Raw genomic sequence first — 22,703 nt, 5'->3', positions numbered from 1 at the left:
AGCTGAGGTGGGCAAACCTCCCTCTTGTGCAGCTCCAGAGTGGGTCCCTCTTGCCGGTCACTTGTGAGCGCAGGCCGGCGCGCTGCTCTGCCAGCGCTGGCTGTGCCTCTGCCTGTGGCTCAGCAGCAGGAGGGCTTGTGCACAAGCCGTTAGTGACTCGTTATTTCCATCTCTTGGGAAGGCAGTGGCCATCCGCGGTGAGCCCTGGTGCAGCAACAGGGTCCTAGGACAGTGGTCCGGTGTGTCCTCACTCCCATCCTTCGGGGCTGGGACAGGGGCCCCTGAGGGCCGGCTCCTCGGACTCACGGCTATTCCTCTTGGCAACGCTCCTCCCCTGGGAATACAGCTGCCCTGAGCTGCTGCAGCCGGGGAGGCATCTGCTGTTTCCGTTGGAGGGAGGAACAAATGCTCCTGGCCCCAGCAAGCTGTGTGAACCCCCCCGTGAGGAGCAGCTTCTTGCAGCACAGCTGGCAGCATCCCGGGAACGGCTCCAGCTTCCCAGGCCCGCACACTGCCCGCCTGCCATTCCTCCTCCCTGCCTGGCGAGCGGTTGCTGTGTGCCCCTGCCACTGCGCTGCTCCCCCCGTCACCCCCTGCCAGGCTGCTGCCTGCTTCTGCAGGGTCTCCCTCACGGCTCTCCAGGGTCCATGGGGGCTCTCGTGGCTGGGTTAGCCTGCAGTTGGCCTCATGGCCCTGGATGCCATGCTGGGAGCCAGGCAGCTGCCATTTCCCAGCCCTGAGAGGGGGAAAAGCTCGGCATCGGGCAGCAGAGCAGCTCCCATGCACAGGGAAGGTGGCAGTGCCTTGCTCATCTCCACCTGTACCGGCTGCTCCTGGCTCTGGAGCTGGGGAATGAGTGATGGGGCAGCCACAGCTTTGCCGTGCTCGTCCCTCTCTGATGGGGTGCAGAGGTGCTGCGGAATTTGGGAGCTGGCGGCCAGCTTGCCCCCACACGTGGCAAGGGCTGCTGGCAAGCGCCCCAGCCCTGCAAGGTTGGGCTCTGTGTCCTGGTCTCCTGCAGACACCCCTGCTCAGCTGCTCCCCGGGTCAGTCTGATTTGAAGCAGAGAGCAGTGGTAGCATCCTGCCCGTGGTGCTGGTGGGTATTCCTGTGAGGTCCCTGGGAGCAGTGCTGGCCTCCTGCGTGTCCCTCCAGTCCCCTGAAGCCGCGATGCACCTCCTGCCCTGCCCCTGGGAGCCAGGTTTGGTGCAGAGCAGCAGGCACTGTGCAAGGCCAGGAGCAGCCCCTGCCCCGGTGATGGCCCCCCCAGCACCCAGTGGGGGCTGAGCTGCCCCATCTGCCTTCAACACCTTACTGGAGGGATCCTGGTGAGGGTTCGAGGCAGCCAGAGATGTGGCACCTTGGTGTTTGCAGGTAAGATGACCTCCTCGCCTCCCCTGGCGCTGCAGGGAAGCACCAGTAACCTGGCCTTGCCCCGAACCGCTCTTCCAGGGGACAGCTGCAGGAATGGCACCTTTCACCTCTGCATCCTGTGGCCCAAGGCGCTGTTCTGCCAGCGATGCTGGTCCCCAGGGACCCCCGCAGCTGCGCGGGGTTGGGCAGGCAGGCAGGCTGGGCGGCACCGGTGGGTGCAGGCACCCGGTGCAGGCGGGCACGGGCTGGCTCAGCCGCCCGGCGTGTCAAATCACGCTCTGCGCTCCGCAGACCCAGCCTGCACACGTCCTGAGCGCGCGCGCCGCGGGCTGGTGGCTCTCCCTCGGCTTCCCTTCATCTCCTCCTTCCTGCAGGCATCCGAGGGGAAACTGCTCCCTCTGCTCTGCCAGCCCCTGCTCTCACATCACGATGGGTCCCGGGGTCCCCCTTTGTGCACCCCAAGCCCAGCTGTGCCCCAGGCGCTGCCTGCCGCTGCCTGCATACCCCACAGCCAGGGCTGGGCCCGGAGCGCCTTAATCTGCCGTGCCCCTGAGGCTGGCAATTTGTCTGCCCCTATAAAGAAGAGGCAGGGGTTTCCCTTCTGTAGTGGCATGTGCTGGGCTGGCTGGGGCATCTCTAGGGCATGTGTACCCCACGGAGCTGTCAGCACGGGGCAAAGCAGCACTGGCCACACGCGGAGGTGCTGGGGGAGCTTTATTCCTGCGTTTCCACCCTCTCCTGCATCTCCATCCTCGGGGGCAAGCCAGGCTTATTTTATGGAGCCTGGTCCCCGCTGCAGGGGGGGGCTGCAGGGCCAGGAGCGAAGGGGAGCAGCTTGTGCCTCGATCAGTTGAGAAGCCAGATTCCTGCGGGATGAGCCAGGCTGTGTGGGTGGTCACGTGCAGCATGGGGCACATCACCTCCGGGGGCACTTCAGCTCCTGCCTGCACCCCACTTCCCCCTGTCTCCCCCTGGGTCCCTGACACCCAGCCCCAGCCACTGTGCAGCCTCTCTGGGCATCCCCAGCATCACCCAAAGCCCAGCCGCAGGATGCAGCTGATGAAGGTAACTAGGCACTCTCGAGCCCCACGCAGTGCTGCTGGCTCCTCATCCTGCTGCCATTGTCCCCGCCATCACCCTCCCTTTCTGGCACACTGGCCCCATGCTGTTGCAAAGTGCCACCGGCCCTCGGCAGAGCCCTGGCGGTGCCTGGCTTTCCCTTCCCTCGCTGTCCCTGTGAGCTAGCCTGGCCTCCGCGGTCAGGCTGACCAGGACTGCCTTCTCCTGCCTGACTCAGCCAAGGGGGGGGGGTCACATCCCTGCGGTGTCACCGTTCCCTCCCTGAGCCCTGTCTGCGTGGACGGCAGAGCCTGGCCGCAGTCCAGCGCAGCTTCGTGAGACGCTAGTGTGTGGCCGCACGGCAGCAGCCTCCAGACACAACAGTTTAGGGGCAGGAAAAATTTCCCATCCCTCTGCAGCAGCTGTGGGGGGAGTCGGGGCACGCACTCGCCCCACGGGGAGCCCTGGTGTGGGGGCACAGCGGGCTCAGCCCGACCCCAAGCCTGGCTGCAGTGGGACCACTTGCCTCCATCGTCCTTCACCCACCAGACCCTACCTGCTGCTGCCCCTGCACCCACTGTGGTCCCCGCAGCCGGGAGCATCCCCCTCGTTTTGGGCATCCCCAGAGCCACTGAGCAGAGAGGGCAGCTCGCCGGTCATGCCTTCACCCTGATGTGATACTTTGCTTCTTTTCGGGCAGGGATGTGGCTTTGGGCAGCAGCAGGACGGGGGGTGCTGCAAGATTTCCCCTCCTACACAGAGGATCTGGGAGTCTGCTGTCCATTCCCCTTGTGAAGTGCAGCCTGGAGGGCTGGCGTGGCCGTCTCCCACCCCAAACCCCTCGGGGCAGGTCAGCAGAAGGTAAAGGGTGACCAGTCCCCTGCCCTGGCCCATTTCGTGGCCCCTGGGCTTGCTGGGGAGCCCCGCAGAGTGGCACAGGTGTCCCCGCGGCCACACCGTGAGCTTGATGCTGACCCTCCGGCGCTCTCCCTGAGCTGGCTGGTGATGATGGCAGGGATCCACAGGCCCCTTTCCCCAGATGCCAGGGACGGGTGGCCGGGTGCCGCGGCGGGGAGCTGGCGGTGGCTGGTGCTGGGAGACATTCCTGGAGCATGTCCCAACCGGCCCCCGCGGCAGGCGAGGTTCCCCCTCCGGCTCCGGCCAGCTCCTCCTCCCCTTGTCCGCCTCGGCGCCAGACCCCCGCTGCTCCCCTCCACCTGAAAGCCCCCAAATTTAAGAGGGCCTGGGGAGGGGGCAGCTCCCTTCCAGCAGCCCTGGAGCTGCCCCATGCATCCCTGCTGGCTGGGGATGCCCACGCCATGCTGGAGCGGGGAGCGCTGCCGGACTGCCGTAGGGCCAGGAAACTAAAATCCTGTAAGGGTTGTGCTGAATCCCAGCCCGTGCCGGATCAGCGCCGAAGGCAGTGGCTGTGGGATGTGGAGAGAGTGGGCAGAGGTTGGGGTGTGGGACCCGCGGCATCGTGGCTGCAGGTGGCTCTGCAGCCCAGCACCCGTCTCACCGTGCCGCGTGACTCATCTTTCCTGCCACCCGACACAGAGCTGAAACCTCACCTGGGGCTGCAGAAAATAGATTTTCCTCTTGTTTTCCACTAAGGCAGTGGTGAGGCCGCCTGCCTGGCAAGCGCAGGACAGGGAGAGGCTCAGCCCCAGTGCTTCCCACCTGCCCACTCCCAAACTGGGGGACTCCTGTCCCTGGGGGTGGCGTGACCCCCTGCGGGGCTCGAAGCTGGTGCTTGCCCCGTGCCTGCAGTGCAGGGCAGTGCCCTGCGGGGACCAGGGCTGGCGGGACCTGGGGAGATGTTTTGGGCCTTCTTGTGATCTGAGATTTATGGGGCAGCAGAGGCTGTGCCACAGGGGTGCGTAGCCAGCTGGCGAGTGGCATTTGGGGACTGGGGTGGCATGCACAGGGAGGGCAGGGGCAAGGGGCTGGGGTTAGGGTCAGCCCTGCAAGCTTTGATAAGTGTCAGTGGAGAGGAATCAACATGCTTTGGGGCCAAGCCAGCCGGGAGATGGGGAACCCCAAGCCTGGGCTGTGGGAATAAGGACTGGTGGCCTGGCTGCCAGCCTGCCAGGCTTGGGCAAGGGCCGACAGCTTTTCGGGATGTTCCCGGAGGGACTGGCGTGCAGCGGCGCGGGGCGGCCGCGTGAGTCACTCGCACCTGGTGCTCTCCCTCCGCCGAGGCAGCACCGTCCTGCGCCCGGGGCCGCGGATTCCTTCCCTGGCCCTGGTATGCGGAGGGGGAGCTGGGAAACACCGCAGAGGAGAAGGCACTCTGGTTTTCGGGACCCAGCACCCCTGCATGCCCCCCTCCAGTGCCAATGCAAGGGGGATGCTGCTGGCAAGATGATCAAGATGTTCCTGGGCTGCCGGGCTGCCTGTGGGGGAGCAGGGTTTGGGGACGACCCCACACTGGTGCCTGCCATGTTCCCAGGGGCCAAGGTGGCAGGCAGAGCCCCCAGCACGGCTGCAAAGCATCACTGCCCTGGTGCCCGCTGGGCGATGCTCGCTCCAGCACTGCCCCGTTAGCCGGGGCGACCCGCGGCCGCCCGTGCCCTGCTGCCGACACCGCACCATGGGGCTGCTCCGCCAGCTCCGGGCCCGGGGCCAGCCACAGAGCCCTTGGCAGACCCCTCTGCTCCCTGTTTAACGAAGCCCCTCGTCTAATTGGGACAGGCCGCCCTGCCTTCATTAAGCGAGCTCTGGCAGGAGGAGGATTTGGGGACAGTCCTGACCTGGAGATGCTGGACCCACGGCTGGACCCACAGAGCTGGGGCAGGCAGGGGAAAACCTGTGGCCACAGTGAACTTTGGAGCTGGCTGGCCAGGTTTGGGGGCCGGGGCTGGGGCCTAACGAGAAGGCAGCTAACGAAGAGGAGGGGATGCACTGCTTGCTGCGCCTTTAAGAAAAGCGGGGTCATCGCCGCTCCTCCCCTGCTTGGGAACAGTGTGTGCCTGGGAAAGTTGCCTGCAGCCGGCCCTGGAGCATCTTTGCTTGGAGGCAGGTGGCCCTGCCCCAGGCCCCCAGCTGTGAGGTGGCCCTGGGCCCCAGGGACCCCCACTGTCGCCCCCCTCGCTGCCTACAGGAAGATGCCCCCGGACCTGCCCGCTGCCCCGCCAGGAGCCGGAGGGGAGCCCCTGGGCCAGTGGCTGGTAGGGCACAGGTACGTGGGGTGCTGGGGACAGAGGAATGTGGGGTGACCAAGGGCACAGAGGGGAGGTGGCATGAGGCACATGCTGCGGCCATGGGCTGGGGTCAGCCCCAGATGAACACAGGTACCAGTGGGGAGGATGGGGTGCAGTGTGGTCCCATAGGGTGCCCTGGGGGCGAGGGGCACCCTGAGGGCCAGGGGTGCATCCTGGGCCAAGAAGGAGCCCCAGGGGACAGTCTCACCAGTCGCTGGGTGGGCAGGAAATGAGGCCAGGGCAGCACGGGGTCCCTGCCCACCTTGCTAGGCATCTTCTCCCTTTCGCCTTCTCCTACCAACTGGAGTCACACCACCAGTGGCTTTCCAGTGTGTTTCTCCAGCTCTGCGGTAGATCTTGGCCACCAGTCTGTTCTGGTGGCTGCTGGGAGATGGTGTTCGGAGCAGGGCGTGAGGATGCCCCACAGTTGGCTCCAGGGCAGTTCCCGTACTTGAGCCATGGATGCTAGGGTCCCACGTGATGTGTACCACAAGCTGTGGGTGCAGGAAAGGTCCTGGCTGAGGCCTGGCTGTCCTACAGCCTTGTGGGAGCTGTGCTGGCATGGGGAGCAGCCCTTCTCCACCCCCATCCTCCTTCCCAGGGCTGGTGCTCAGAAGCAGGCTCTAACCCAGGAGGGGCCCAGGGGCCCGGGTCCCCGTGGCAGCTCCGTCCAGCTCTGCCCAGGACCAGGCAGTGCCCTGAGGTCCCTGGGGACACATTCCCCTGAGATGGATGGAGGTGTACAGCCGGGTCCTGGCTGGCAGGTCCCAGGGCTGCTCACCACATTCCTGGGACATGGAGGATGGAGATGCTGGAGGGAAAACTGCCTTGAGCCTCACCAGGGTCCGCTCAGCCCTGCACCGAGGTCTCCGTGGCAAGCCCAGCAGAAATCCTCCCCGCGGGTCCAGCCCCCTCCTGCTTCATCCCCATCCCGGAGCCCTCCAGCCCCTGCCCGGGACGCAACCGGTGGGGGAGCCGGGGGTGGCACTTTGGGGGGGAACAGCCCGAAAAGCCGCTTTCCTCCCCTGCCCGGGGAGCGGGTGGGAAAAGCCCTTTTTGGGGGGCCGGGTTGGGCGGGGGCCGCGGCGCTCCCGCTCCCCCCCCCCGGCACCGCGCTCCGGGCCGCCCTCAATAAAGGGGCGGGAGCGCCGGGGGCCGCTCCGCGCCGGCACCGCCTGCGCCCGACTGGGCTCGGCACGGCTCGGCACGGAGCGGCACGGCACGGTGCAGCCCCACGGAGGGCGGTGGGTGAGTGCGTGCGGCCGGGGGGGCTGTCGCGGGGGTCCCGCTGCAGGCGGGGGGAGTTGCGGGGCAAGACCGAGCCTCCCACGCGGGCACCCGTGGGCGCTCGTCCGCCCTCCCCGCGCCGGGGCGGCCGCCGGGCTCGCACCTCCTGGGTTCAGCCAGGCCGGGCTGTGCTTGGGCTGAGAGCCGGCGTGGCCATCACAGTGGTGTCAGGCCGGGTGCCTCCGCAGCCGTGTGCGTGGGAAGTGGCGGGGCGTGGGGGCTCGCGGGCAGGGCTTGTCCACCCTGGCTCCCCGCTGCCCTAGAGCACCCCGCTTTTGCCACCTTTCCTGGGGTGGTGGGGAGCCCCTGTAGGCAGGGGGACCAGTGGGCAGGAGCAGCCGGGGTGAGCTGCTGGCGGGGCCGAGGCGTGGAGCGGGCGGGCGGGCAGGCAGGAGGCAGCGGGAAGGGCTTGTGGAGGCAGAGCCCGTGCACACCCTGCAGCCGGGGCTGGCAGCCGCCCGCCGGCCGGGGCACGGCTCCCCGGGGCGTTGGGCAGCGAGCGGGGCCGCGGGCCAGGCTGAAGGGGAGGGCTGGAGCGGGGCCAGGCCCTGGCCGGCGCGGGACACGCACACGACCGTGCCCTCCCGCGCCCGGCACCACCGCCGGCCCGTGCCGTGCCGTGGGGCAGCCACCGGCACTGCTCCCGCCTGGCCAGCCGCGGGCCAGCCGCTGCCCACCCGGTGAGCCGGCAGACCCGCTATGCTGCACGGGGGCTGGGTGCTGCCGGCTGCTCCTCCGGCACGGGGGACGTGTGGTAACACGGCCGGGCACAGCCCCACTGCCTCCCTGCCCCGGCCGAACGCGGGGGCTCTCCCCTGCACCGTGGGGTGCCAGCAGCGGTGCCCAGAGCAGCGCTGGCACCTTGCCCTCCCGAGGCTGCCAGGCACCCTGACATGCCATGGTGCTGGGACCTCCCGGGCCCTGCTGCTCCGTCACCGCTGTCCCCAGAGGCGTGGGGCTGGTGTGGGGCGCTGGTGGCAGCATCCTCTCCTGCAGGCTCCCATGATGAGTGGCCGGCTCCTGCTCCTCGCCGTGCTCCCTGCACTCCTGGGCCCCCCGGCTGCCACGGCGCAGAAGAGGAGCCAAGGTGGGTGCTGAGCACTGGGTGCACGTGGTGGGGGGCGGCGAGAGGGGCCCAGCACCACCGTACCATGGTGCCGGTCTGGGCCCTGAGCATGGTCTCCGCCCTGCAGCGGTGTGCGAGGACGTGCTGGAGGCCGACATCGCCTTCCTGGTGGACGGCTCGTCCAGCATTGGCAGGAACAACTTCCGTGCTGTCCGCACATTCATGGACGACCTGGTGGGGCCCTTCGTGCATGTGGTGGGTGAGAAGGCGGTGCGCTTCGCCGTGGCGCAGTACAGCGATGAGCCGCGGTGAGCCCCGGGGAAGGGGCATGCGGGGTGGCGGGGCGGCAGGGCCAGGATGTGACGCATCCCCCTGTGCCCCCCAGGGTGGAGTTCCCCTTCTCCCAGCACACCGACGGCACAAGTGTCCGGAGGGCCATTCAGCAGCTGAGCTACAAGGGCGGCAACACGCGGACTGGTGCCGGCTTCCGCTACATCGCTGACAACTTCTTCGGCCCCACGCAGCGCCGGCCCGGGGTCCCCCAGGTATGTGCAGGGTGGTGGCCCTGGGGACACCCCGGGGGGGATGCAACAGGTCCGCAGGCCCTGGGCTGGGTCTCACGGCTCTTGCCTGGCCCCCAGATCTGCATCCTCATCACGGATGGCAAGTCCCAGGATGATGCCGAGGGGCCGGCAGCGAAGCTGAAGAGCCAGGGCATCAAGGTCTTTGCTGTGGGTGAGCGAGGCTTCAGCACTGGGCGAGGGGGTTTCCCGCCGGGTTCAGGGTCCCTGCCCTCATCCATCATCTCCATGTCTGACAGGGATCAAGAACGCTGACCACAAGGAGCTGATCCGCGTGGCCTCGATGCCTACCGATGCCTTCTTCTTCTATGTTGGTGACTTCAAGCTGCTGGGGACGCTGGTGCCGCTGATGACACGCAGGGTGTGCACGATCGTCGGGGGCACCCTGCGCCTGCTGGGTATGGGCCCCCATCCTCCTCCCTGCGGAGTGTGGGTGCCAGCGGTGCTGGGTGCCAGGATGCATGCGTAGCACCCGTCTTCCCCAAAATGCTCTCCTGGCCATCCCGTCCCACCAGGCACGTGGCTGTGCCATCTGGGCAAACTTTCCCCGCTGCCCCACACACCTTGGAGGCAGCGGCCCCTGTGCTTCCCCGCAGATGGGCCGAGCCATGCCGGTCCTTCCAACCTGGAGATCCTGGAGCGGGGCCTCGACCAGCTGCGGATCCGCTGGATGGCGGCCAGTGGCCCCGTCACTGGCTACCGGGTGCAGCGCGTGCCGCTGACGGGGCTGGGGCAGCCGATCGTGGCGGAGAGGCAGGAGGTGAGCGCTCCTGCCTGCCTGCTTGGATACCTGGGGGTCCCCAGTGGCCCCGTGCATGGCCTGGGGACAGCGAGGGGGTGACACTGTCCCTGCCCAGGTGAGCCTGGGGCCACGGGAGACGAGCACCGTGCTGCGGGGGCTGCGCATGGGGACAGAGTACCTGGTCACTGTCACCGCCCAGTACGCCAACAGCATCGGCGAGTCAGTGTCCGGCCGAGCACGTACCCGTGAGTGTCCATGCCCTTGGTGACGGGGATGCCGGCAGGCGCTGGGTGCCCGTGGCACACAGGGCTGGGGGCTCATCCCTGGCTCTGTGTGCCCCCAGAGAGCCGTGCCGGCTCTGTGCTGGATTTCCGTGTGGTGGAGACCGGACCGACCTTCCTGCGGCTGGCCTGGCAGCCCGGCCCTGAGCCTCCCCAGGGCTACGGCCTCAGCTACGCCGTGCAAGGTGAGGGGACAGTCCCTGTGAGGGGACAGTGCTGCCTGGATGCCCTGCCTTTGCGCAGCCCCGCAGGCCGGAACGGGGTTGCATGGCAAGGTGCATGGACAGAGGGTGCATGCATGGGGGTTGATGTGGGGGGTGCATGCCGAGAACACGTGGGTGTGTGTGCACGCCTGCCTTCACCGCGGCGGCCGGCGCTCATGTGCGGGCTGTGGGGCACGCGTGTGTGCAGAGGCGTGGAGGCAGTGTGTGTGTTCCTACACCCGGAGGCTTTGGTGCGCAGGGCTCGGGGTGTGTGCTTGGGTGCGCATGATGGCCGGGGGGCCCAGTGTGTGCCCCAGCCTGGGACTGGGAGCAGGGGTGTGTGTGTGCCCCGACGGTTGCTGCGCGTGGCGGGCGGGCGGCAGACCCCCGTCCCAGCCAGGCGCTGGGCTGCAGCCGCACACCTGGCAGCCCCTCCCTGGCCCTGGGCGCTCCAGGGGGTGCCCCTGCCCTGGCCGCCTTCCCAGCCTCTCCCTGTGCTCCCCACCCCTGGCACTGCCTGGCATCCCCGGGGCAGGGTGCCGGCCTGCAGACACCCCTTCCCTGCCGGGCCCGGCACGTGCCGTGCCCCCGTGCCCACCCTTACCCCTCCACCTCCCTCCCAGGAGCAGCCCAGGGGGAGGAGAAGAGCCTGGGGGCCAGCGCGCAGTCGGCCACGCTGAGCAACCTGCGCCCCGACACCGAGTACGTGGTGACGCTCCGACCCCGCTATGCACAGCAGCCCGCCGTCCCCGCCACCCTCACCGCCCGGACACGTAAGCGCTGCGTCCGGCCCTGGGCTCAGCCGGGGACAGGGATGAGTTCCCAGCACAAGGATGACCCTCCAGTCACCGTGCCCCATGGGGATGGGGCTGCCTGGCCCATTGCTGCCTGGGGGGGCTGGGAAGGGGGTGCGGGTGAGCACAACTACAAGGTGGTGCTCTGAGCCCCAAAAGGTGCTGCCGGAGGGGATGCAGCACTATGTGCTCTCCCAGCTCCTTCGTAGCCTTATGGGAGTGTTTCCGCTGGAGCTTTCCCCACGTGATGTAAAAATGTCGACCGAAAAAATGCAGGTTTTTTTTTTTATAAATTCAAGCACTGCACTCTTTGGGAGGAAAGCACAGTTTCCACGATGGTGGTGGAAAACATCGCCGGGCAGGAGCGGGGGTGATGCCCTAGGGCAACACCTTTACAAACCTCAAATTTTGGCAAACTGATTCCTTCAACTGCCCCAGGCAGCCTTAACCCACAGAAAGTATTTAAGGCATTAAGAGAAAGGCGTTTGAGCTCCAGTTTGCTGGAGCTAGGGTGCTTTGAAGGAGCTGCCTGGGCACGGGCTGCACTCGGTGACCTCAGCGTGGTTCAGCATCCATGAGCAGGGGCAAGGGGGCTTCCTCCCCGCAGAGCAGGCGGGTTTGCAGGTGAAGGTGCTTCCCGCTGCCCCCTGCCCTGCTCTTGCGTGGGGGATGCGACGGGCACCTCTTGCCCGCAGGGCGCCCAGCGGGCGTGCAGCACTTGGCTGTCCACAACGTCTCGGCGCAGAGCATGCTGCTGGCCTGGCAGCCTGTCGGTGGTGCCACTGGCTACCGGCTCTCCTGGGCGACCCTCACAGGTAGGTGCCCGCATGCTCCCCTTCTGCTGGTGGCCTCAGGGAGGAGGGACAGGAGGGGGGCAGTGGCACCCGCTGCCTGGACCCTCCAAGGGACTGCTGCGCCGGCTCTCGCAGGGCAGGACAGGCACAGGGTGGACCTGGATGCTGGGCGGACGTCGCACGCACTGGGGGGGCTGCAGCCCAACACTGACTACGTGGTGACAGTGGCCCCGCTCTTTGGGCAGCTGGAGGGGCCCACAGCCACCGTGCGGCAGAGGACGGGTAGGTGGTGGGTACGGGTGATGCCATCCTGCCGCCAGGCTCTACCCCCCGTGCCATTGCCACGGGATGGGGTGGGGACCATCCCCCATGGCCCCACACCACGGCGATGCTCCCTACCTTGTGCCGTGCGCGGGGGCCGGGGACACGTCGGGGTGGGTGGCTGGTGGCAGAGCAGCGCGGGGCAGCCTGGCCCATGGGGTCCCTCTTGCAGAGGCGGGTGCGGAGCAGACACTGAGGACCAACATCCTGGGCCCCACGTCCATCCAGGTGCTCTGGACTGGTGCCCGCGATGCCCGCGGCTACCGCCTGGAGTGGAAGAGAGCCACAGGTGGGCTCGGGGCACCCAGTCTCCCCCCAAGGACCCCCTGTGCTGGCAACCAGCGGTGACCCTCCCCTCCCCGCAGGACCAGAGCCCCCCAGGACGGTGTCGCTCCCCAGCAGTGCCAACACCTACCAGCTGACGGGACTGCAGCCAGGCACCGTGTACCGCATCACCCTCTACACACTCTACGATGGTGGGGAGGTGGCCACCCCTGTCACCACCTTCCAGACAGGTGAGCGACTGCCACGGGTCCCCTAGGTTGTCCCCCACCCTCCCAAGGCATTGGGATGGAGGGACGTCCCGCATGGCATTGCTCAGCCTGGGGACCCCCTTGGCTGCGAGACCTCACTGGGTTGAGGATGGGGGCCATGCTGTCCGGGCTGCATGGCTCCGGCCGTGCCTCACCGCGTCCCCTCGCAGGCGTGGAGGCACCCGTGGGCACCGTGTCGGACCTGCGGCTTGTCGAAGAGGCGGGCAGGCGGGTGCGGCTGGGCTGGACTGGCGTCCCCGGTGCCACCGAGTACAAAGTGGTAGTGCGCAACAACCAGGGTGAGTCTGCGGGCGGGGGTGCGGGTGGCACCTGGGGGACCCGGCTGGCCAGTGCTGAGGTTCCGTGGCCACCTCACCCCCGGCAGACGGCACGGAGAGGACGAGGCGCATCCCAGGCAGCCAGACAGGGCTGGAGCTGGGTGACCTCCGGGAGGGCATCGCCTACCTGGTGCGCATCTCGGCGCTGGTGGGCAGCCGGGAGGGCAGCGCTGCCACGCTCACAATCCGCCTCAGTAAGTCCATGTTGGGGTTTGGCCTTGGGACTCCCGGTGCTGTGTTCCCCCCCTGGGTATGTGTTGGTCCTCTATCCCCCTGTGAGCCTTCGGGGCACCAGGGTGGCCACGGGGCCCCTCTGGGCACCCCAAGGTGACGCTGCGGTGCCATGGGGTGGTGCAGAGTACCCAACAGTGGGCAGCATCTCGGAGCTGCGGGTGACAGAGGCCAGTCCCAGCCAGCTGCGGGTCACCTGGCGAGGGCTGCCGGGCGCCGGGGGCTACCTGCTGACCTGGCGAGGCAGCGACGGTGAGTGTGGGGACCACAGGGTGCCATAGCAGTGGTGCCAAAGCCCTCCCCAGCCCAACCGTCTTTCTTAGGTCTGGAGCAATCCCGCTTCCTCCCCGCCGACCCCACTGCCTTCACCATCGAGGGGCTGCGCGCCGGCATCGTCTACACCGTCGGTGTCTCAGCCATCGTGGACGGCCGTGAGGGCAGTCCTGTCACCGCCACAGGGCGGATAGGTGAGGTGTCCCCCTACCTGTCGGTGCCAGCTAGCGCCGCTTGCCCCAGGCCCGGGTGACAGTGGCCCTCTCGGTGTCACAGCACCCGAACAGGTGGGGACGGTGTCCCAGCTGGAGGTGCAGGCATCCAGGAGCAACGTCGCCCGTGTCACCTGGGTCGGCGTGCCAGGAGCCACCGCCTACCGTGTGGTGTGGAGCCGCAGGGACGGTACTGTGGGATGGGGACAGGGACGGGCTGTGAGGGTGGCGGGGTGGGGGGCTGACCCCGTGGTCCTTGGCAGGGGGCTCGGAGAGCAGCCAGCGGGTTCCCGGCCACACCAGCTCCTTCGACATCCCCGACCTGGAGGGTGGCGTGTCCTACACCGTGAAGGTGACGGCGCTCATCGGCAACCGGGAGGGCAACCCCGTTTCCATCATCGTCACCACCCGTGAGTGCTGGGGCGGGGGGCAGTGCTGGGGCAGCGCCGGGCACCCCTGCCCCTAACACCTGCTCCTCTGCCCCACAGCGGAGGCAGCCCCAGTGCCCCCCGTCAGCAGCTTCCAGGTGACGGAGGCTTCCGAGCACCGCCTGCGCCTGGCCTGGGTGCCAGCAGCCGGCAGCGCCGGGTACCGCCTGGTCTGGCGCCTGGCCGAAGGTGAGTGTGGCCAGCTGGCACCCCCGCATCCCTGCCAGCCCCCGCATCCCAGCCCCTCACCCCTCTCGCCCCGGGCAGGGGGGCCCCAGCACAGCCAGCAGCTCCCAGCCACCGCCAGCTCCTACGACCTGGGGGGGCTGGAGCCAGGCCGGCGCTACCACATCAGCATCACCAGCCTGGCCGGTGGCCGAGAGAGCGAGACAGCCACCATCACCGCCGTCACCGGTAAGGGGCTGCATGGGGCCAAGGGGGTATTGGACCCTCGGCGTGGTGCTGGAGCCCAGAGGGGCACCCGGGGACTGGGCTGTCCCAGCCTTGGGCTGGGGGAGGGTGATGGGTGGAGGGCCGGGAGTGGGGTGGGGGCTGCCCCGTGGGGCCGAGACACCCTTTCCTTCTCCTCCTCGGCAGCTGCTCCGGCCCACGTCACCAGCCTGCGGGTGACGGAGGTGCGAAGAGACTCGGTGACGCTCACCTGGACCCCCGTCCCTGGTGCCTCCAGCTATGTCCTCTCCTGGACCCCCGCTGCAGGTGAGGTGGGCGGGCGGCCTCGGGGCTGGGGGCAGCGTCCCTGTGGGGGCTCACCGGCCCCCCTGACTCTGTCCCTTGGGCGGCAGCCGGGGGGCAGACGGGGCGGACGCTGCCCGGCACTGCCAGCTCCCAGCAGGTCTCCGGGCTGCGCCTGGGCCAGCGCTACACCTTCACCCTCCGCCCACTCCTGGGGAGCACGCCAGGCGCCGAGACCTCCATCAGCGAGCGTACGGGTACGGCAGAGCTGTGCCGGGGGGGACGGGCTGGGCTTGTCCTCTCTCCACCAGCAGCTTCACCCCTTCCCTATACCCGCAGTCTGCAGGGATGCCCGCGGTGACATCGTCTTCCTGGTGCACGGCACCCGTGACAGCTCCTCCAGCGCTGATGCCGTCCGCACCCTCCTCTCCAACACCGTGTCTGCTCTGGGGCGCCTGGGCCCTGAGGGCACCCAGGTACGGGGCTGCCACAGCGGTGGGGGACCCGGGGGGCACAGGCGGGCAGCGGTGCCCACCGCTCCCCCACGCCCTTGCAGGTGGCTCTGGCCACGTACAGCTACCGCAGCCTGCCCTGGCTGCTCCTCAACCGCTCCAGCGACCTGCCCGCCGTGCTGGAGCAGATCCGCACCATGCGCTACGAGGAGCCCAGCGGCAACGCCATCGGTGAGGGGCTGCGCCGGGAGCCGGGGCAGTGGCCAGCAGTACCCCGCTGACCGCCCCCCTCTTCCTTCTCCCTCCCCAGGGGCAGCCATCACCTTCGCCAGGACCTACCTGCTGAGCCCCGGCGCGGGGCGCCGGCCCAGTGTGCCGGCAGTGCTGGTGGTCCTGGCTGATGGCCCCTCTGGGGACGATGCCATCGCTGCAGCCAAGGACGTCAAGGCTGGGGGTGAGGATGGATGGGGTCTCAGCGGGGTGCACGGGAGGGGGCCACATCCTGCGGGGTGCTGAGGGTGCTCTCGCCTCAGGGGTCCAGGTGCTGGCAGTGGGCTTGGAGGGGGCGGACCGGGAGCAGCTCCGGCGCGTGGTCACTGGCGAGGACCCGCGATACATCTACCATGGCGGCGGCGCCCTGGCAGAGCTGGAGGGGGAGCTCACCGACGACCTCTGCACCATCATCTCCACCAGGGTAAGGGGTCAGGATGCCCCAGGGGGTGCGGAGCAGGAGCAGCCCCCCGGGGGCTGGGGGCTTCTCCTACACCCAGGTTCACACGGGCTTCCCTTGTCTTGCCAGCCGGAGCCAGAGCCGAAGCCGAAGCCCTGCACCGTGCAGTGCCCCAAGGTGAGCATCCCTGTGCTGTGCTGTGCTGTGCCGTGCTGTGCCGTGCCGTGCCATGCCACCGGGGCTCAGGGACCCCCAACCTTGCCGATGGCAGCAGCGCAATGGGGAGCTGAGCATCGGGATACAGCCCCTAACCTGTTCCCTCCGTCCCTTTGCAGGGCGAGAAGGGGGACCGCGGCGAGGCGGTGAGTGTTTTGGTGTCCCCCCACCGCTGGTGGCTTTGGGGGGGCTGCGTCAGCCCACAGGGGATGGTCAGCCCTGGCTTTGTCTCCGCAGGGACTACAAGGACGCGCAGGGCAGCCGGGCCCCCCTGGCGAGCCGGTAATGTCCTGCTGGGGGGGAGATGGGGGGCAGCTCCCTGGTGGGGGGCAGTGACATGGTCCCCAGGTCCCCTTGTCCCCTTGTCCTGCCAGTGGGTGGGTGCCAGGGTGGGGACCTGACTGCAGGAACAGAGAAGGGAACATCCCTTGGCCACCGCCTGCTACCCAGCCCGTCCTCTCCGCTGTCCCTCCAGGGCCGCCATGGCCTGCCTGGCCCTCCAGGACCTGCGGGGCCGCGGGGTCTGCCGGGAGAGAGTGTTGAGCGGCCGGGCAAGAAGGGGGACAGGGTGAGTACCTCCAATCCCCTCACCCAGGCACCCCCTGGGTCCCCAGGCACAGGGGCACAGCCCCACAGGAGTCTCTGCCCCTCATTCCTCCCTCCTCCTCCTCGCCCAGGCTGGAGAGGAGATCTCCTTAGGGAGCACTGGTCCAGCCCCACACTGCTCCCTTGCACCCCAACTCGGCACACAGGGGAAAGGCACCCCGAGACCTGGCTCTGCCATGGGGCTGTCCTGGGCTCTCCGTGCCAGAACCAGCACTGCCTGGGGCACTGGGGGGGTCTGGCAGTGCCTGGATGTGCCGGGCTCTGGCGTGATGCTCCTCTCTCCCGCAGGGATTCCCTGGAGCTGACGGGACACCGGGAAGCCCCGGCCGCCCCGGGAACCCTGGATCCCCCGGCCAGCCGGTGAGTGGGGATGTCCCCCTGGGTTTGCTGCTGCATGGTGAGCTCTCCCCATCGCTCTGCCTGCCCTGCCTGCTCCCTGAGCTGGCCTCTGCCCACCCTTTCCTTGTGCCAAGGGGTTTCCGTAGCTGGCAGGGTCACTGCTGTCCCCAGTGTGTGTGTCCCAGGCCAAGTGTACTGGGCAGGAACTGTCCATGCCTTCCTTGGCTGGAGCCCCCGTCCTGTCCCGTCCCGTCCCGTCCCATCCCATCCCATCCCCACTCCCCTGGCTGGCAGGGATGTGCATTCACCTCCTGAACTGTTGTTTTCCAGGGCACCCAGGGCATCCCCGGCCCCCGAGGGGATCCCGTGAGTATGGCCCCATCCCTCCCCAGCCCTGCTCCCCTCCATGCCCCCCCCTCACTCTTGCCTTCCATTCCCAGGGGCCGCGGGGGCCGATGGGGCTTTCTGGCCCAAAGGGGGAGAAAGGCGAGCCGGTAGGTGATGGGCACGGGGCTGCCCCACGGGGGTCCCTGGGGAGCAGTGGGGACCCTGGTGGGCACCTCCTGGCACTCAGTGTCTGGGTGACCCTAGGGTCTCCCCATCTCCCTGCCAGGCCCCTGGCCTCAGGGTGGCACTATGGTCCCCATCCTGCACCGGGGACTCAACAGGGCACATAGGGACACTGAATTTTTTTTTCCTCCCCCCTTCGTTCAGGGAGAGCCCAGGGTGATCGTGGAAGGAGGACAGGGGCTGCCAGGCCGGAAAGGAGAGCCGGGCACGCCGGTAGGTATAGGGGTGGCGATGCTGGGGGGGTCTCCACCAGCGCCCCCAGCCCATGCCGCAGCCCCAGGTAACGGAGCATCTCTGTCCTCCAGGGCAGCCCTGGCCCCGCCGGGAGCCCTGGCCCACGGGGACCATTTGGTGATCCAGGACCCCCCGGTCCACTTGGACCCATGGGGCCACCGGGACCTCCGGGAGAGTTTGTGAAGGTACCTGCCCCCTGGTGTTGCGCGGGGACAGCTTGGGGGACGTGAGGACAGACGGGCAGAGCGACAGCCAGCAGCTTGAAGCTGCTCCCCTGTGCAATGCTCCTGGCCCACACTCACCGGGGGCTCACACACACACACACATGCGTGAGCTGTTGCTGGTGCTGGGCAGTGTGCAGAGGCACATGGCATGCATGTGCCCTGATACCACTGACAATGGGCTCTGTTCAGCATGTTCCCCCTCTCCATTCGAGGGGGCATGGGAAGAGCCCAGACCTGCCCTTACTTGCTTTTTTTTGCCCTTGCAGGGGGAGAAGGGTGACCGAGGGGAGAGGGTGAGTGGCGCCGCATTTCTCTGGCTCCTCTGCCCTCCTGGACAGAGGTCCCGTGGGTGCCTGAGGGCACTGCAGCCCCCCCAGGGTGCTGGGAAGGATTGAGCCCTCCGGGGCTGTCACGCAGGAGCTGACCCCTGTCTCCGCAGGGCCCCCCTGGACTTGTGGATGGGGCAGCGCCTCGAGGGGAGCCCGGCCCCCCGGTGAGTCTGGCCCCCGGGCCAGCGGGGACGGCAGAGGGGAGTGAGGCCATGGCAGCCATGTATCCCTGGCTGAGCTGTGCTCTCTTGCAGGGTATGCCTGGGGACCCCGGGCCCCGGGGACCTGCCGGGGCCCCTGGCCTGAAGGGAGAGAAGGTAAGGGGGCGGCGGGTATGCTTCGCGCTGGGGCTGGACCCCGCACCGTTTTCCAGCGGGGATACCCATCCCCATCTCACGGGCATCCCCATCTCACGGGCATGGCTGTTGCCTTTGCTAATCCCCAGGGTGATGGCAAAGAAGGTTTCCCAGGACCGCCTGGCCGCCCCGGGGACCCAGGAGACCGGGTGAGTTTCCCAAGGGAAGGTAAGGCGAGCAGGAGCCAGCCTCGCCAGCGAGCCGAGCTCCAAGGGCATCCCGGAGGGCTCCCACTCCAGCCAGCCTGGGCGTTTGCTGGTGACATCTTCTCCATCCTCCTTTGCAGGGCCCTCGGGGACTGCCAGGGGAGCAGGGCAGGAAGGTGAGTGGTGCGGGGACCGAAGGGATGCTCTCACCTTGGATGCTCTCACCTTGCTTTCGGTGGGGAGAAAAGGGGTCTGGGTGCTGTGCAGGGACCCGTGCCATCCCCTGCGGGTCCTGCTGCCCCTGACTCCATCTTCCTCCTGTGCCAGGGAGACCGCGGGGCACCAGGCGAGCTGGGAGAGATGGGCGAGAAGGTGAGACAGCGCCGGAGCGGGACCGTGCCATTTGGCAGCGTCAGCGGGTCCTGGTGTCCCTGCGGCCCCATGGTGGCTGTGCCTGGGGGTTGCTGTCAGAGCCCAGTGGTCTCAGATGGGATTTGGGGCTGGGCCATGAGGGGCTTTGGGGCAGCACGTGGGGCAGGGCAGTGTCGCATGGAGGGAGGAAGGCTCCCTGAAACCCTCCTCTGCTTCGCTCTGCAGGGGGACCGTGGCGTGCCAGGCCCTGAGGGCGAGAAGGTAGGTGGGCTGGGGTGGCTGTAACCACGCAGGGGCGATGCCTGCCCTGCCCTGGAGCAGCCACCCTGGCACGGGGTGGGAGGATGCCCCTGACACCTTCCTCTTCTTCCCCTCTTCCAGGGCGAGGCGGGAGCCCCGGGGCGCCCAGGACCATCAGGCAGAGAGGTGAGTTGGGGCAGCGGCCGCAGTGCTGTGGACCCGGCACCCCAGGGGCGGGGGGCTGCCATGCCCCGAGTGCACATCCCCAGGCACCGCCAGCCCCCTGAGGTCTCTTCTCTCGCCACAGGGAGCTCCGGGACCGGCCGGCCCCCGAGGGGAGAAGGTGAGCGCAAAGCGGGGTCCCAGCGGGGTGGCAGGGGGCTGCTGGGGAAGGGGCCGGCAATGACAGCCGTCTCTCCGCAGGGTGATCCAGGACCACCCGGCAAGCCGGTAAGTGATGCTGCCCAGCGGGTCCACTTCTGCCTGCCCCAGCCCCGGGACAAGGAGCTGTGGGCAGCACCCAGCACGGTCCCCTCTGCTTCTCCCCCAGGCTCCCAGCGTGGCCGGTGTTGGAGGAGAGAAGGTAACCCTGCCCTGGCCGTGCCCTCCTGGCCCCATGCTGGCACGCCCTGGGGCACGGCCATGGGCTGGGGAGGGGGGACAGCACAGCTGGGCGTCAGCCTGAGGAGATGCCCATGCTCTCCCCAGACCTGGCTGTCCCCAGCTGCAGTGGGGGGAAGGGGGATGGTTTGGAGGGGCTGATGGTGCCATTTCGTCTGCTCCAGGGTGACAGAGGCTTCCCAGGACCAGAAGGACCTCCTGGCCCCAAGGGTGAAGTGGGAGATAAAGGTGCCCGTGTGAGTACCGCCTGGGCACAGGGGACACAGGGGGCATGGCACAGCCCCCCCGGCTCACGGTGCCTGTGCCGTTGCTCCAAGCTGCATCCCTTCATGTCTAGGGTGCCCCTGGCCTGAGCATCCCGGGGCCAGCCGGCCCCAAAGGCGAGCAGGGCGACCGGGTGAGTCTGGGTGTGCCCCAGGGCTGGGGCTGGCCGGGCTCTGCCCCGGGGCACCGGCTCACGGCCCGGTCCCTCCCCCGGCACGGGCTCACGGCCCTGGTCCCTCCCCCAGCACGGGGCCACCCTGGTCCCCAGTGACATGTGCTCTTCCTCTCCAACAATCAGGGTATCGTTGGCCTCACGGGCAGGAGCGGCCCAAAGGTAATGTCACTGCAGGAGGCATCACCCCTCCATCCGTCTGTCCATCCGTCCGTGCATCCATTGGGCTCTGGAGGGGCTGTCCAGCGTGCCATGCCACAATGCCGCTCCGGGGAGTGGAGGGTGCCGTGCTGAGCACCTTCTTCCCCTGGCAGCCCCTGCACTCCCCCTACGCTGCCCTGACCTGTTCCCTCTTCCTCCCTGCCTAGGGTGACCCGGGGGAGCCAGGGGAGAAGGGCGAGCCGGGGCGAGCAGGCGCCCCGGGGCAGACCGGGCTGCGCGGCAAGGAGGTAGTGTGGGGCGAGGGGGGTGGTGGGCCCGGGGGCCGTGGGGCACTGGGGCCCCGAGGAGGTGGGGGCCCGGTGGGGAGCAGGGGGCCACCAGTGACTTCTGCTTTTCTCCCCCCGGCTGGTGCCTGCTGACCTGTGCCGCAGGGAGAGCGTGGAGAGAAGGGTGATGAAGGCACCCCGGTAAGTAAGGACCCCCTGGGACCACTGTCCCCCTCCCCACTGCCCCCCACTTACCCCCTCTCTCCCCGCAGGGTGAAGTGGGTCTGCCTGGCAAACCTGGAGACAGGGGTCCCCGGGTAAGTGCGGGGCTGTTGGGTGCCCCCGGGCAGGCGAGATGTCCGGTGGCCTCAGAGTGGCTCCCGCTAACGCGCACCATCCCTCTGCCCCACCCAGGGCCTCCCCGGGTACCGTGGCCCCGCTGGGGAGAAGGGCGACTCAGGGGACCCAGGTCCTGAAGGCAGGAATGTGAGTACCACTTTGTGTGCACCCACCGCCCCGTGGGCACCCACCACCCCATGAACCCCATTGCCCTGCACCCACCCCTACCCCATGGGTACTCTCCACCCCGTGGGACCCACCGCCCCACGGGTCCCCTGTCCCCTCCTGCCCTCACCCTGTCCCTCTGTCCCGCAGGGCAGCCCTGGAGCACCAGGGAGCAAGGGTGACCGTGGGGAGCCGGTGAGTGACACTGGTGGGGGGGGGACGTCAGGCCACCCACCTGGCCCCCACCCCAGAACCAGCCCTGCCCTCCCCAGGGCTGTGCCAGCTCCCCTTAACCCGCTTCCCTCGCCCTTCTTTCAGGGGCTTCCCGGACCCCCAGGACGAACCGTAAGCTCTGCCCCCACCCCTCTCCCTGCCCATGGGCCGGTGTCCAGCCCCATGTGCTGACAGCCCCTCTCTGCCCCACAGGTTGACGTGGGGCTCGGAGGAGTGGGGGAGAAGGGTGAGAAGGTAACGAGTGGGTCTCCTGGGATGCTGGTGGTGGGGTGCCCTGTGCTGTCCCCCACCGGACTCTGGCTGTGTGCTGGGGTCCTGGTCCAACAAGCCCTCCCTGCCCAAAACAGCCCCCGCCACGTGGAGCTGATGTGTACTGTGGCTGAGAGATGTATGGGCTGCGGGGGGCACATGGGCTGCGGGGGGCACATGGCATCAGGGGGCACATGCAATCTGGAGGCACGTGGGCTCACGTTCTGCATGGTGCTGGGAGGAGGGTGAGGGGGCAAAAGGTCCCTGTAGAGCTGAGGTCCTTGAAGGAGCTGGTGTGCTCATGGCTCCCCAGCCCCACAGGGATTCCACAGCAGTACCCCACGCTCTGGGTGCTCTGCTTTTACAATCCAGCTCAGGCTCGGGGCAGTTTTGGCCGCGGGCTGTGCTCTGTGGGGTGCTGGAGGGTGCCTTGGTCCCTGGCTATGGCCGGTGCCTTCCCCCCGGCTCAGCTGGCTCTTTTTTCAGCCCGTGCCCATATTTTCAGACCTTTGCTATTATCCCACCATTAAACCACGCAGCATAAGCAGAGGTGCTCAGCACGGGCTGTGGCACGGGCGTTTGTGCTGGCGGCGGGGCAGTACCCTCTAACCGTGGTGCCCTTCCCTGGCAGGGGGACCCCGGGGATCCCGGTGAGGATGGCGCAAAGGGTGCCCGGGGCGACGCTGGCTCCCCCGGCCTGCCTGGAGAGAGGGTAGGTGCCAAGTCTCTGGTGTGGGAGGCCGCGGGACAGCAAGACGGGCAGAGCCGGGGGTCCTGGTGTGCCAGGCGAGCACCCAGGGCTCCCTCCTTTCCTCCCGTGCCCCACTGCTAAGCGTGTCTCTCTCTTGCAGGGCGTGGAGGGCCCCCGTGGGCCCCCCGGTGCACGGGTGAGTGCCCCCTTCCCCATGGGGGGCTGAGCGGGGGGTCTGCGCCGTGCTCGGCTCCCATTCAGGGGCGACAATGCTCACTCCTCTTCCCACCCCGCAGGGTGACCCCGGGGACCGAGGCCTGTCAGGAGAGAAGGTGAGGGGGCTGGGGGCTGAGGGCTGCCCCACAGCACCCCC

The 22,703-nt window shown here is 68.3% G+C and overlaps 1 protein-coding gene across 1 annotated transcript in view; it reads left to right on the top strand.

Moving 5' to 3' along the window:
- Positions 1 to 2,424: 2,424 nt before the first annotated feature.
- COL7A1 (collagen type VII alpha 1 chain) overlaps positions 2,425 to 22,703 on the top strand; it is a 35,671-nt gene continuing 15,392 nt past the window's right edge. Inside the window, 66 exon segments of the mRNA XM_075158486.1 lie at positions 2,425 to 2,439; positions 3,134 to 3,294; positions 4,981 to 5,089; positions 5,091 to 5,146; positions 5,148 to 5,226; positions 5,537 to 5,614; positions 7,920 to 8,010; positions 8,117 to 8,297; positions 8,375 to 8,534; positions 8,631 to 8,724; positions 8,810 to 8,968; positions 9,167 to 9,330; positions 9,428 to 9,557; positions 9,656 to 9,778; positions 10,420 to 10,569; positions 11,286 to 11,405; positions 11,520 to 11,666; positions 11,878 to 11,994; positions 12,071 to 12,220; positions 12,409 to 12,537; positions 12,624 to 12,770; positions 12,934 to 13,059; positions 13,131 to 13,274; positions 13,357 to 13,482; positions 13,556 to 13,702; positions 13,781 to 13,909; positions 13,988 to 14,134; positions 14,318 to 14,437; positions 14,524 to 14,670; positions 14,753 to 14,889; positions 14,970 to 15,096; positions 15,176 to 15,319; positions 15,399 to 15,559; positions 15,665 to 15,712; positions 15,871 to 15,897; positions 15,989 to 16,033; positions 16,227 to 16,319; positions 16,646 to 16,717; positions 17,027 to 17,062; positions 17,137 to 17,190; positions 17,411 to 17,479; positions 17,572 to 17,685; positions 17,991 to 18,017; positions 18,164 to 18,217; positions 18,308 to 18,370; positions 18,499 to 18,558; positions 18,696 to 18,731; positions 18,883 to 18,927; positions 19,153 to 19,188; positions 19,309 to 19,353; positions 19,475 to 19,510; positions 19,591 to 19,617; positions 19,718 to 19,750; positions 19,953 to 20,024; positions 20,126 to 20,185; positions 20,351 to 20,386; positions 20,593 to 20,673; positions 20,818 to 20,853; positions 20,925 to 20,969; positions 21,067 to 21,138; positions 21,307 to 21,351; positions 21,475 to 21,501; positions 21,583 to 21,624; positions 22,271 to 22,351; positions 22,491 to 22,526; positions 22,627 to 22,662. Of these exon segments, the coding sequence (XP_075014587.1) occupies positions 2,425 to 2,439; positions 3,134 to 3,294; positions 4,981 to 5,089; positions 5,091 to 5,146; positions 5,148 to 5,226; positions 5,537 to 5,614; positions 7,920 to 8,010; positions 8,117 to 8,297; positions 8,375 to 8,534; positions 8,631 to 8,724; positions 8,810 to 8,968; positions 9,167 to 9,330; positions 9,428 to 9,557; positions 9,656 to 9,778; positions 10,420 to 10,569; positions 11,286 to 11,405; positions 11,520 to 11,666; positions 11,878 to 11,994; positions 12,071 to 12,220; positions 12,409 to 12,537; positions 12,624 to 12,770; positions 12,934 to 13,059; positions 13,131 to 13,274; positions 13,357 to 13,482; positions 13,556 to 13,702; positions 13,781 to 13,909; positions 13,988 to 14,134; positions 14,318 to 14,437; positions 14,524 to 14,670; positions 14,753 to 14,889; positions 14,970 to 15,096; positions 15,176 to 15,319; positions 15,399 to 15,559; positions 15,665 to 15,712; positions 15,871 to 15,897; positions 15,989 to 16,033; positions 16,227 to 16,319; positions 16,646 to 16,717; positions 17,027 to 17,062; positions 17,137 to 17,190; positions 17,411 to 17,479; positions 17,572 to 17,685; positions 17,991 to 18,017; positions 18,164 to 18,217; positions 18,308 to 18,370; positions 18,499 to 18,558; positions 18,696 to 18,731; positions 18,883 to 18,927; positions 19,153 to 19,188; positions 19,309 to 19,353; positions 19,475 to 19,510; positions 19,591 to 19,617; positions 19,718 to 19,750; positions 19,953 to 20,024; positions 20,126 to 20,185; positions 20,351 to 20,386; positions 20,593 to 20,673; positions 20,818 to 20,853; positions 20,925 to 20,969; positions 21,067 to 21,138; positions 21,307 to 21,351; positions 21,475 to 21,501; positions 21,583 to 21,624; positions 22,271 to 22,351; positions 22,491 to 22,526; positions 22,627 to 22,662 (5,904 nt within the window).

The sequence above is a fragment of the Calonectris borealis genome, chromosome 10 (genome assembly GCF_964195595.1).
Source record: "Calonectris borealis chromosome 10, bCalBor7.hap1.2, whole genome shotgun sequence".
In the NCBI taxonomy this organism is placed as follows: domain Eukaryota; kingdom Metazoa; phylum Chordata; class Aves; order Procellariiformes; family Procellariidae; genus Calonectris; species Calonectris borealis.
This window is presented reverse-complemented; position numbering and strand designations above follow the sequence as displayed.